General features: G+C 43.5%; 2 protein-coding genes across 3 annotated transcripts in view; one reads left to right on the forward strand and one right to left on the reverse strand.

Annotated features, from left to right (window-relative positions):
• The window catches only part of TAF1A (TATA-box binding protein associated factor, RNA polymerase I subunit A), a 471716-nt gene that overhangs the window by 431850 nt on the left and 25559 nt on the right, over positions 1-14307 (reverse strand). The gene's annotated exons all lie outside the window — the stretch shown is intronic.
• Positions 1-14307, forward strand: part of DISP1 (dispatched RND transporter family member 1) — a 74921-nt gene that overhangs the window by 54002 nt on the left and 6612 nt on the right. Inside the window, exons 3-6 of the mRNA XM_075863370.1 lie at positions 2855-2884; positions 10716-10839; positions 11951-12081; positions 13507-13604. Coding sequence (XP_075719485.1) covers positions 2855-2884; positions 10716-10839; positions 11951-12081; positions 13507-13604 — 383 coding nt within the window. The remainder of the gene's footprint in view (positions 1-2854; positions 2885-10715; positions 10840-11950; positions 12082-13506; positions 13605-14307) is intronic.

Raw genomic sequence — 14307 nt, forward strand, 5'->3', positions numbered from 1 at the left:
AATGGCGCATTTACTGTTCATCGGCCACCCGTGGCTCTCCGAGATGTTTGGAAATTACAACTTTGTCAAAAAAATACCTCCTAGATGCACTTTTTTATGGTGCCAAATCCCAGAGGAGGTAAAGTACAGTAGAATAAGCCATGACAAATTTATGGACCTATTGGAAGGAGCCTCGATTTTAAAGGGAACCTGTCATGTTAAACAAATTGTCTGATCTGTAGACAGCATGTTATAGTGCAGAAGGAGCCGAACAGATTGATATATAGTTTCCTAGGAAAAGATTCAATATAACTTTTATATTTTATTCATTTAAATCTCCTGCTCAATCTGGGCATGGGAGTCCAGGGGGCGGACCTACTCAGGGCGGGGAAGTCTGTCAATCATTGTCACTCCGCCCACTGGACTTATAAACTCAGAATTAGCAGGGAATCAAACGAATAAATCAGAAGTTATACTGAATATATTCCCACAAAACTATATATCAATCCGCTCAGCTTCTCCTGCTCTATAACATTCTGCCTACAGTTAAGAAAATTTTTTAAACATTGTAAGTTCCCATTGAGATCTTATGGCAGTATTTAAGGCCCATATTCCAATTTTTGAATTATTATTTTTTTACAAAATCGGAATTTGACCCTAACAGGTGGAAGAAGAAAAACAATGGCCCATATACCTGTCTAGTTTGGATTTCCTTCTTCCCTCTGATGGGATCTAATTTTTATTCCGGGTAAAAAAATAAATAAAAAAAAACACTAAATCCAGGATATGTTTGGCCATGTGAATAGGGGCTCTTGCACATGACCGTTGCCGTTTTGGGGACCACAAAACACGGATCCTAGTGGCTTCCGTGTTCTATCGTTTTTTGTTTTGTTTTTGTGTACCCATACATACTATAATGTGTGGAACGGACACACGGATCTGCAAAAAAACAAAACGGATGTGTGCATGGCCCCATAGAAATGAATGGTAAAGTATGCTATTCGCAAAAAAAAAACGGATAGGACACTGAAGAAAAGTGCGTAAGTCCTTATTCTGAATTTGATACCCATTGGTCATTTAAAAAATCGTTCTGAGTTTCGACAACCCCCAAGATTGTACAGATTTCGATGGATCAATTATACACCGCAATTTAGATTAATATTCGTCCGATAATTGAATCTCGATTCCCCGTGGGCTGCTCTACTTGTTTTAGTTGATGTTCAATCCCCTCTTGTTTTGTTGCTCTTGGTACATCAGGATTTGCCGCATTAGTTTTCCCTTTGCCGTTTTTTGGCTTTTGGGTGTCACCGTAAAGGAGTATTCTGATGCAGCAGAGCTGAGTTTGTAATTTGTTGATCTCATGATGTGTTGTCTGTGGATTTACATGGGACTGCAGGTAAATCTTTTTATACATGTTCATCTTAGACTTAGTGTTACTGGCCTGAAGCCGTTTGATGACGATCTGACCGTTCTACGCGGATGGAAGAGCCGCCCGCTGAGTTCCAGAACTAATAGTATAAGCTGCAGACAAGTAGCCATTTGGATCTGCAATAAAGTATTTAAGTTTGGAAATTTAAATGATTAGAAGAAACGAGATCCTCCAGTTCCACCTAAAGCTGTATAACATCTGTTGGCGCGTTCCCTGGAAGCTTCAAAGGGATTTGTGGTCTCCGCAGGGTTATTCTGTAGGGTTATGATTCTCATATGTGCTGTCTGTTTTATTACCTGTGTCACGAGTGGTCGCCATTGATCTGGTGCCCACGCAGATTAGTATTATGGCACGTGATGGCGAATGTTCATTTTTTCCATTGACTTAGTACAGTGTTTTTTGTTTGTATTGAAGTTTCAGGGACGGAGGGGGGGGGGGGGGTGTCACATAATTACACAATGTCTTTCCCAAGCTGTGACCTTCCATTTGTTGCTGAGAACACAACAGGTTTGTGACATTGAAAGCAGCTGGGATTTATTAGTGACTGGTACCATGAAACACAAATGGCCAAGGCAGGGCAAGGCCGCGGTGTGTACGAAGACCCATACGGATAAGCAGGTTTTATTCATATTAGTGCAGTTTTTTTCAACTTTATTGCTAATGCCGGTCCGGTTTTACAGGTAAACAATAGTTTTAGGCTGTGTTCACACATAGCGGTCGAAACGCACATTTTTGCAGCAATTTTTTTAAAAAAAAACGTTAATTGACCGCTTTGTGTGAACATGGCCTTACTGGCAAAACCTTGCAGCCATTAACAATCCGTTTGAAAACCGTATGTTGGTGTGCTTTTTGGCCCCATCCCAATTTCGCATATTGTGCCTATTGAATGTTAAGGGTTATAGTCCCATAATGCAGCCGTTTTATGACCACTGTTCATTTATGTTAGAGTTTGTACTATGGATGAGATATGAGGAATATATATATATATATATATATATATATATATATATAGAGACCGCCAGCATTATAGGGTGGGTACTAGGGCACGTACCCAGGGGTCTTTACCACCTCACCGGGTTGGGAGATCCGGTAGACCTGGGCCGGAAGAAGCTAATGGCCTGCACCACTGAATGCTGATGTTGGAATGGGGACTGGTAAATATAGTACTGGCTTTTATTTTTTTATTTTTTTTTAGGTCTCCTTGACTCCGGTGGAGAGGGCACATACATGCCATATGTGGCTGTGATAGGTCAGTTGGGGCTCCCTGAGGTGGGATTGCGGCCCCCAACAAATATTTTGCCCTTGCCCTCTCCATCCCTGCAGTCTGTGATGTTAATTTAATATTACGGTTTCCCTTTTTATCTTTTGTGATTAATCTTTATCATATATTGTGTATTTTTCCATATTTTATCGGTTTGTTTCAATTTTTTTTGTTTTTCTTCACAGAACCGCAAAACCATTCCAGCTTCCCAAAAGGTAAATGAATATTTAAGTTCACAATGTTTTATATTTCCCTCGAGTAGCAGCTACTTCACCTGCGTGGGGTGACATTCATTCAGAATATTGGTTGTCACATCTCCACCCAGAATATCAGCATCCCTTCCCTTTGGTCCCCTAACCCCCACTAAATCCAGAGCTCCTGTCCCGGCCGCCACCTTCTACTCTTTACCAGCTGGTGCCAGTTCTGTGAATTTGTGCCACCAGCCTTTCTACTTGAAGGGGTTGTCTCACCAAGACAACCTGTTTTTAAAAAGAAGCCTCCAGAAAAGTGGCGTAATATGCGTTACAAAAATGAGGCAAGTGACTTGTACCCCATTTGTGAAAGAAGTGCGCCACTTTTAATATTGTTCTGCAATATGTATGACAAATTTGCAAAAGGGGCCAATCAACTCACGACGGCTGCGCAAAATGTAGAAACTTGTTCAAATTTTTTTTTTTTTCATTTTGCCCCAGAGTATTTTTGAAGTCGTGTAAGGTAAAAAAGTATTTATTGGTAAATCTCCTTGTACAATGTTGAGCGTTTTTAGTTTTTCCAGAATTCTTGCCCATTTGGGTAATTATTTCCAAAATAATGTCCAGTTTTGGCCCTCCATAGCGCAGATTCTGCAGCGCCTCTTGTCTGTAGGTGGTGATGCCTATCCTCTACACTGCCTGTCATTTGTGCTAGTTTTTTGAGCATCATTTATATCACTGGTCTCCAGCTGTTGCGAAACTACAACCCCCAGCATGGCCTGACAGCCGCAGGCATTCCTATGTGATGCTTTCCACTCAATCATACAAAGATATTTTCTATTTCTTATGCGAGAGTCAAGCTAATATTTACTTAGAGCTATTCAGGGCTATGTTTTTCCTGCCGCTGATCTGTGACTAACATAACGTGACCAGCGTAGCCTGTAAATGTCAGCTGAGAGTATTCTACATGAGTGGGCGTCACAGCTGAGCGTTTTATGTGGGAACTGGTAATGTCCCGCCGGAATTCACACTTGACTGTGTCATTACACCACTGACTTGTAATGTTATTTCAACATTTGTCATAGTTTTCCAACATGGATCTAACTTATCTCTTCAGGTTGTCACTGAGATACGATTTTTCGGTTTAAAAGACCCAGGCGACGGCCTTTAATTATCGTGAAATCCTTCAGGGTCTGCAATGGGTTTGTCTGGTTTTGTAAACCCATATTAAAATATCCTATTCCCGAATTCAGAGTCTGTAGAGAGGAGCTTAAAGTGGCTGCAAAGAGCGTTTCTCTCAGGAGGACCCATCATGTCTGTGCATTTCAGAAACAGCCCATTAATAGCAGTGGGAACCATGTAATACTTATTTTCCCCTGTGGTGGCACTGCAGGGAAATTGAGCGCTGATTACTGATCTCACGCAGGTTACAGCTAATTTTTAGGGCTCCCAGTACAACCTGTGATCAGCTCATTTTCAGGGCACCCTTCTAACAAAAAGGGTTCTTAAAAAATTGGACAACTCCTTTAAATCCATCTGTATAAATAAAGTTTATTGATGCCGTACATGCTCACACATTGTTATATATGGAACATACACCTATAGCACAGTTTTCAGCTTTCGAGAAAAGCATATATGCAGCTCTATTCTTGCGGTCAAAACGATGGAAACCATGACAGAACCCTGGCGAACCCCATTGGGATGTGTAATGCAACGGATCCGGCATTGCGTCCTGACTTCCGTTATAAATGGATAAATAAAGTGAATGATATTTCAGATTAATACCACTATGCTTAGAATCTACTATAAAAATCTGAAAAAAGGAAGTACAATAATAATGTGAATTCATATATGGAATCGCCGCTGTGTCTAATACAGCAGTAAAGGGGCCGCAGTGCCCCAGCAAGCATTGAAGCCCCTTACTACTGTAACGTCCATGGTCGCTGACCACGAACTCCTCTCATCGTGCCGACGCCTTTCTCTCCAGAGATTCCAGCACATGCAGCTGTCCTGTTCCGCAGTGACCCCTAGGGTGCGCACACGAGCTCAGTCCAGCTTTAAAGAGCCAGAGCGCACACATGTGTGAGATTGAGCTGATTGATCCCAGATCACCCTGGACTGTAAGAAGGGCCCTGCCCCTTCCTACATTGCCTGAGAGTTGTTTGTACCTACCCGTGTCAGTCTCTGCAAATGGTCCCTTGAGTGTTCTCCAGTTCCCAGTGTTCCCGTTCCTGCTACCTGTATCCTGTATCCCGTGCTTCCGTGTTCCTGTGCTGTACATAGTTGGAGTCGTGTTGTGTCGCCTGCTACACCCGCTGTGTTTCACCGCACCTGTTGTCTGCCTGCTGCCAGAGTTCCATCCGAGCCTACATCGCTACTGTCTGTATTGCCACAGGTACCTTTATCCGAACTATAGACATTGACTTTGTACCCTGTTTGGCCAGCTGCTATACCGCTAAGGCGGTACGGCCCAGTGGGTCCACATGCCCACAGATCGTGACAACTACTGATCATCGAGATCCTGGGGGTCGGACCCCACAGATCACCAATTAATGAAATAGACCATCAATTTAAAGTCCTGAAAAACCCCCATTTATAGGGAACCTCCTGTTATGTTGCATCTTCTGTCAGAAGATTAAAAATTATGGCGGGAGACACGGCCGGAAGAGCAGTTCGTCTGGTTTTCTAGTCATCGTTATGACGCGGAAAGCTCCTCTTGCAAAAGAGCTTATATGTGGCTACCTTGTCAATATCATCCCTTCAAAGGGGTTGAACGAGATTAGAACAAGGGTCTACTTTTCCCAGAAACCGCGCCACACTTGTCGATTGGCTGTGGCTAGTATTTGGCACTGTTGAGTGGCGCTGGCAACCAAAGACCCCCATCTATAGGCCGTATAATATAAGTATCGAGATACGCATCCGCATGGAATATACGTATCTGAGTAGGGCTTGGTAACACTACACAAACACTGTGGGGGTCATTAAGTGGAGGCGAGAGTAAGAATCGGCGCTAGGACTGGGTCCCCATTTTAATTAGCTTTTGCCCCCTCCTTCTCTTTGTATTTCTCTGGTTGGTTATGCTATGGGTTTTGGTTCCCCCAGTGCAGTCACTTGTTGGAGATTTGAGTAGTTTCATGCCATGTTTGTAGACCTTTTCTAGCACCATTTTATTTATAGACTTGAATTAATGTGACTTCCTGATGGAAATTGTTGTATTTGAAGAGAAGAAATAGATTAAAAACCATGACTGCTGGGTCTGTTCTTGTAGCTCGGTGTGTGGGTTCAGATCGGGAAGCTTGTGGCCTATATAAAACAAAGACCCCTATGTAGAGATGACTGAAATCTACTGACGGAAGGGTTATCGAAGTTTGTAGGACTAAACAAGCTTCTTAAACTTTAAAGGAAAAGTAATGTAAACACATAAACAGGGTTCTTCACTTTGAACAATCCCTTCTTATTAGAAGGGTCCCCTCACAATAAGCAGATCATAGTGTTCCCCTGCTGGGCCCACAGTGATCAGCTGTAATCTGTGGGGAAACTTTGCAGTAAGTGTTAATTTTCCCTGCAGCGCCACCACAGGGGAAGTTAAACATTACACCGTGCCCATTCACATCAGTAAGTTGTATGGGTAATACAGGACAGGTCCTGAAGAGAGAGATCTTCTTTGTAACTGTTCTCCACTTTGGCCAAGAGATGAGGATCCCGAATGAACATAGGACCCTCCTATATATCGGTCATAATGAGGTGTTTCTCTCCGTGACTCAGGAGTTCCGCATTTAACTCAAGTTCCTCGTGGTTGTCCTTGAAGCCCATCACCAGGGCCAGCTTTAGGGGTGTGCAACCTGTGCCATTGCACAGGGCGCATCACTCCAGCAGGAGGAAGGGTGACGCTGCACTGGCTGCCTTCCCCTGCTTGTTTCAGAAGCGCCCGGGCGGAAAGGCGGCTGCTGTAGCAGCCAAGGCGGCTGCTAGCAACGACACTGGGCATGAGGGTGCCCATGTCACCCCCCCTAGCGGTAGCGATGTTACTATAGCAGAGCAGGGAGGTATCTCCCTGCGCTGTGATCTACTAGCGCCACTGTAGCTCCCTGAAAGAGCGGAGTCCCCGTGTGGCCGGGGATTCCACTCCTGGATGGAGCCCTTGATGTCTCTGTCCATATATGGACAGTGGCAACTCCAGCAGCAGAATTCCCATCCACAGCATTGCACACTCTGTGACCGGGGGCTTCCACAAAAATGGACAGATGTCAGGGGCCTCTCCTGGAGTGGAATTTCCGACACTGTGACCAGGGACTCCACTCCAGGAGAAGCCAGTGACAAGACTGTCCATAAATGGACACAGACGACAGGGACTTCTCCTAGAGTGGAAGCCCCGGTCACAGCGTCGGCAACGTTGTGGACGGGGATTCCGCTTCAGGAGTTGCCCCTGATGTCACGGTCCATATATGGACAGAGACATCAAACGGAGCACTCCAGGAGCGGAATCCGCGGCCACAGGGGAACTCCGCTCCTTTAGGGAGCTACAGTGGCGCTATCTACAGGAAGGTGGGGTGCTATCTACTATTGGGCTGTGGGCTATGTGGAACTACCTACAAGGGGGCTGTGTGGCACTACCTACAAGGGGGCTGTGTGGCACTACCTACTAGGGGGCTGTGTGGCACTACCTACTAGGGGGCTGTGTGGCACTACCTACTAGGGGGCTGTGTGGCACTACCTACTAGGGGGCTGTGTGGCACTACCTACAAGAGGGCTGTGTGGCACTACCTACTAGGGGGCTGTGTGGCACTACCTGCCAGGGGGCGGGGTGGCCCTACCTGCCAGGGGGCGGGGTGGCCCTACCTGCCAGGGGGCGGGGTGGCCCTACCTGCCAGGGGGCGGCGTGGCCCTACCTGCCAGGGGGCGGCGTGGCCCTACCTGCCAGGGGGCGGGGTGGCCCTACCTGCCAGGGGGCGGGGTGGCCCTACCTGCCAGGGGGCGGGGTGGCCCTACCTGCCAGGGGGAATCTGTGAGTGGCAGGCTGATGGTCATTTTAGTGAGAGTGGCGGGCTGATGGTCATTTTACTGTGAGTGGGAGGCTGATTTGCGTTCGCTTCAATGGCTTGAAAAAAAAAAAACGCAAAACAAAAAGCAAAAAGATCAAACAACGCTGTTAATTTAAAATCTGCTTCAAAATTCCTGAAGGAATTTTGAGTCAGATTTTTTTTGCCTTCCAAAAAGCGCTTTGTGAACATACCCTAAGAGCGTGGTGCTTGTTTTTAGCCGTTTTCTATCTTTCTCGAAAAAAATTTGGTAGGGGTGCTATGAAGAAATTTTATTTTTCCAATGGTGCCTCGTGTTCGAAAAGGTAGGGAAACTCTGTACTAGGCTACAGGATCACACCGGCCTACGCAAGGATCCCATGGAGCACCTCAGTTCGTCGTGGGAACGGGGCCAAGGTGAGTACAATCTTTTTTTGTTTTGTTTGGGAGCACGGTCTACAAGGAGGAGGTGGGGGGGCTGTATGGCACTGTCTACAGGGGGGCACTATCTACAAGGGGGGGCTGTGTGTGGCAGCCAGGGGAGGAGGGCATTATACTGTGTGGGGGCCGCTAAGCAGACATTCTACTGTGTAGTGGCAATATACTGTGTGTGGAACTTATGGAGCATAATACTGTGTGGGCATTTTTATAATGGGGGTGGGGCGCCGAAAGATAATTTTGCACGGGTCGCCATCTATCCTAAGGCCGGCCCTGCCCATCGCTATCTATCTAACTATCTATCTCTTCTAGAGTATGTCGCTATCCCATCCATCCATATTGTATAACCTTATATATACTGCAGAACTTATAATAAGATTAATCCAAACTGCATCCAGAGTTATTAGTTATTCAATTTGTCTATATTTGGGTCTCATACAGTGGTTTGAGTTGTACTTTGGCTGCTCCGTCCTTACATTTCAATCATCTGGAATTTGTAGCTTACACCTCTGTCTACTTCATAAATGTCTGTATTGGAACACTGCGCTATAAAGACAATCCCTTGGATGAGATCACCGGCGACAATAGAATGCCAAGTTATAGCAGAGCCCCCAGCTCATGCTCTGTTTTTAAAATTGGGCCGACAGGAGACAAATACCTGCTTAAAGGTCACTTCCGCATTTGGAAAACCCATCACATACACCTAAAACTCCACTTATTTCTTCTACTTTCACCACATACTGCACTTTTTATTGTTACACGATGTAAGCTGGGCTCTTATGGCAAATTTATAGGGGCTGTCTGGTTTACAATAACTTTTTCCATGCACCCTTTTAGGGAGTTCTGAGTTAATAGAGGAGGGGGAGGTCTCCCCTTCAGGATCCTCATCTCTTAATGAGAGTGGAGAGCAGCTTCAAAGAGCTTCACTCATTCTAAAAGACCCAGAATGCATTACACGACTAGCCTATTGATTTAATTCTGAACTGTGTAATACCTAATTTCTCCTGTAGTCCTGCTGCAGGGAAGTTAAACCTTTGCTTCCAGATTCCCCTACAGAACACAACTGATTGTTGGGGGTCCGAGAAGCAGGATACCTTGTGATCCACTTGTTGTCAGAGAACCCTTCTAACAAACAGAGATTGTATGAAGCAGAGAATCCCTTTAATTTTGGTCATGTATTGCAATTGTTTCTTAGTAAAAAAAAATAAAAGAAAAAGAAAAGCCAGAGTAGATTCCAGTGAAGAGACAAGGATTAAGGGTTTTTCTTGGAGTTGTGTCCTTCTCTTTTCTCTGGGGTCTATTCCCGATTTATCACAATGGAGGAAAATTCTGGCGTCTGAAGTCAAGCAAGGAGAATTATACTTGGGTTGGACGTAAAGACGAGGGTGTGACTCTATTTGTTGTTTATGTTCGTTTTATGTTAATCTCTCTAAAATTGACAAAAATGTGGGAACATGCAATATTGAGGCCTTCCAATAGTCGGAAGAACATGTTCTGTTCCTTGGCTCTCACTATATTGGGCTTTAGAGCAAGGTTGCTTATGTCTCGCTAAAAGGGAAAGCTCGCCTACAATCATAGAAACATGTCCTAAGATCACTTACCTGATGGCCCTAAATTCGGACCTCTGCCGATTTCCGAAAACTCACGAGCACCAAACCCTTTTTCTTTTTAACATTTCATGCTTGATTTGACCACATACGTAGCATAGCGTCCTAGACAAATACTATGCCCTAAATTACTTCGCAAAATATTATGTTACTGATACTTGGGACTGGAATTACCTGAAATTATCTGTTGAAGACCCAGAATGATAGTTTTGCAGTTACAGGACAGTGGAGTTTGTTGGACCACTGACAATTTGCTGACTGCTAAGGCCCCCATACCAATAACAATATGACCGTACAATATGTTCCGACCGATGCAAATCTCCACTTCTTGGAACGCTGGTTTGATTGGGGGCACATGCTAACAAGAACGGCCAGCTTCTCTTACAGAAATTTAAAGCGGTATTTAAAGGCGTTGTCCTATCTGAGCAACTCCTTCTTATAATGAAGCCGCCAAAGCAATTATCCAATAACCATGGGTCTGGCTTTTCTTATTCGCAACGTTCAACTGATATCTTAAGGGGAAGCTATTTTAAAGCCACTCATTACATAGCGCCAACTGAATGGAATGGGTGACCATGTGATATATGGTCATACTGAGTCCACCAGATCGGGAGCAGCTCTCTTTAGCTCCTTTTTGCTCTTGCTTTCCTCTAGGATATCCATAAGCCCTAATAGGACATATGGACAGGAGATGTTGAAATTGGACAACCCCTTTTATGTAAAGGTTTTAATTTGCCATGATTTAATTTCAAGCAGATTTAAAGTTTGATAACATCATCTTTTATCTTCTAGTTATGCTGCTTTAATCGCAGATTGGCCCGTGGTGGTTCTAGGAATGTGTACCGTACTGATAGTGGTCTGTGCCCTGATTGGCATCTTAGTCCCTGACCTCCCAGACTTTTCTGATCCGCTCCTGGTATGTATATATGTATGTATGTGTATATATTACTGTTGACTGCACTGTTATTCATAATCCAAATGACCTGTATTTAATGGAGTATCAAAACCTTTTCAAATGATTATTCTAATTTTTGAAAAAAAACACACCCTGTGTTACATACTATAATACATAGAAAATCCAATTTATACTTCCCATAAACTGCTAATTTGCATCATGTAGAACAATATGAGTTTATGCAGAGGTGTAAATGTGCCTCAATGCAACATTTGTAATAGAGACCCCCCCCCCCCCCCCCGACCCCACCGACCATGTCTTCTCCTTGGGACCTCTTGCCCCTCTGGGTACCAGGGCCTTGGGTGCTACTGCTACCTCTGCACTCTCTATAGCTACACCCCTGATCAGAGGAGAAATCAGGTGTTTGGTTTATCTGGTCAAAGAAAAGTTTAATTAAAAAGTTTTAAAAAATAATAGAAATGAAAGTTTTTTTTTTTGTTTTTTTTTGCTATCACAAATTGGAAGCACGCAATCATTCTTAGAAAAATATGTCGAGCTGAAAGCTTATTATTGGAATTGTATTATTTTCTTAGTATTTTGTAACAGAAGATGTTTTATATAAAATTTCACTAAGCTAGATTTATCAGGATACCATTTGTAAAGTTTGGCTATAAACAAACCGTTTTGGCCAATGGTCTCATAATCTTTTTGGAATAATAATTGTTCCAACACCCAACAGATATCAGATTCTCGGTCTCTTCTTTGGTGATGATCGGATATTCTTCAGCTTGTTGGCCGATGATGAATGACAGCGCTTTTCAATGGGAGCTTTGTGGGTGAACTTCATGTAGGGCTCCAGGGGCTGACTTCAGATGATGGTGAAGTTTTCTATGTCCTTGAGGGGTAATGACTGAATGAATAGCCGGCTGTGAGTCGGCTTACTGAGCATGTTCGATGATCAGCAAGTGGCAGTTGTAGTCCCAGGCATTTAATATACTGGAGTCATCAGTTGTCATCCACCTGTTAGGAGGCAATAACCCCTGACCTGTCGGATCTGACCTCTTTCTGCACATTAACTTGTTTGTGGTTCCTTTGTTGTCATCAGTGACGTTCCTTTTATCTTATCTTGCAGGGGTTTGAGCCCAGAGGGACTGCCATCGGCCAAAGACTAGTGACATGGAACAACATGGTGGAGAACACCGGATACAAGGCAACGCTGGCCAATTATCCATTTAAATATGCCGATGAGCAAGCAAAAAAATAGTTACGTCGTTTTAATTTATCTTCTCCGTCAATGCTTGTTCCCGTTACATTTTTATAAAAATTTCATATTTGGCATTGGATCATTTTAATATATTTTACTTGACGGAATCGTTTTTTAATATAGCGAATCGTCAAGATCGAGTAAAATACGTAGTCACGTTTTTGAGACCATTGAAGCAGCTGTAAGGTACTAAAATGTTAAGGCATTCGGATCTAGTCTTATGTCGTCACGGTGTCCCTTATTTCATAGTTCTACTACCTTCTTAGGAATATAAACCAAATATGGCTGCTTCTTCTGTGTGTTGAACGTACTAAATTGAGCCAAGGAAGTACAGGTTAATATAGGGTACCCCTAATATTGCTGGTGTTGGCTTCGCTCACCAGAAGTTAAAATTTGATGGTGGGAGAGGCAGCCGGCTGGTTTCTCGGTACTGTTTCCGAGCTTTGCAGGGGAGTTTTCGGGTGCTGTACACTTGCCTTGGCGACGGTACTGCCCAAATTGATGGTGCAGCCTCCCGCCATCCGATTCAAGCTTCTGGTCAGGTACCCTGTAACTTGAAAGTTTATTTTTGTCTGGCTTGGGGTCATCCCCTTTGCCATCACATTGCTAAAATCTTAACTGGGGTATCACCACCCCATCTTTAGGTTCATCTAGCCCGCTTTCTCTGGATTATTTGACTGATACCACTGACAGCAAGCGGTTATACCGATAATCCATACAACATGAAAAAATGATAAATGACGCACACCATTGGTGAAGGCCATACACAGATTATACTCAATCTCATTTTTGGAGGATATCTATTGGGAACCGTAAAATATTTCCAAACAGCCATTGGATGGAGTAGTCAAATTTGGCCATTATATATACTTCTATCTATTGTGTATGGGTAGTTAAGGTCTGACATTAGAAGTATTGGCTACTTGACTCCTGAGATTTGTCTGGCATGAGATACAAAGTAAATTCATAATGATGATTTCCTCTTGTATAGTTCATGCTCAGTCATATCAATGATTTTGCAGTGCCTTTAGGTACATGCTGAGTCTTGCAATAAGAGACGTTTGTAAGTAACAGCAGGGGGGAAGCTTCTCCGAACAAGGAGGACGCTGCCTAAGAACAAACAAAAGCTTCTACCCAAAACAAAGAACAAAGATGTCAACTGTTCCCATCTCCAGGGTATACAAAGGTTTACAAATGCAAGAAAAAAAATCCCAAATCCCCCCCCCCCCCCTGGTGCCTGCTTGGAAACATTTTTAACTTTCCTTCTTGATTCAAGCTCAGAGGTCCCAGTGAGCAATTTCCCCTGAAAAATCCTGGGTAGATCTCCTTATTGCCACAACAAATAAACCAAAGGATAGTTGTATAGGTTGATGTTGACGACTTGTTTTTCTAATATATAATTGTATTTATCATCTTGTCTCCAGTCACCAGGCCGACAGATGGTCAGAAGATCACTATGAAAGGGAAAAAAGACAGGTTGACTGGGACTTCCATAAGGACAGCTTTTTCTGTGCGGTTCCGAGTAAGTCTATCCTCCATGTTGCCATGTTTGTATGTTTTACACAAGCACTCCATTTTTTTTTCTATCATTAGGTACCTGTTCCCTCAATATATATACTCAGCAAGTATTCAATTATTTTGTTCTTCCTTTCTATCTGAAGTTGCTCTTTTACAGCTGTATAACATAACATTGGGCCAAATTTACCTAAATTTGCATTGCTCTTAGTCTCATCTAAACACCATCCGAGACCATCAAGATGAGAGCAGTGACTGTAGATATTGTCCATTTCAAGCCAATTATTTTTGATCGACCTGAAGATCAACTACAATTTAAGCTTTTTCCTAAGAAACCCCTGACCGAGTTCCACAAAACCCTGGTTGGGTAACAATTGACATACAGTAGATGAAGCATTTCCAGTATGGATCATCGGGACAATACCCTTTGGCGTCATGGCCAGGAACACTGTTTAGAGTGATTGTATGAACACTTAGTTTAATAAAGCTAAGGAGAAGAAAAAATGGAAACTCTTTACACTGGAGTAACACATAAAGAGGCACTCCGGGTATTTTTATCTTCTCTCATTAGACACCTATCCCCCTATATATATATACTCAAAAAGTATTACCTTATTTAGTTACTTATTTTTTTTCAAGTAGGCGGTTACCCTTTATCAAGTGACTGGTGTTACCCGCCCACTTGACTGTCAAAGGCCTCATTTGCATAT

This window comes from Rhinoderma darwinii, chromosome 4 (assembly GCF_050947455.1).
Source record: "Rhinoderma darwinii isolate aRhiDar2 chromosome 4, aRhiDar2.hap1, whole genome shotgun sequence".
NCBI classification, from domain to species: Eukaryota; Metazoa; Chordata; class Amphibia; order Anura; family Rhinodermatidae; genus Rhinoderma; species Rhinoderma darwinii.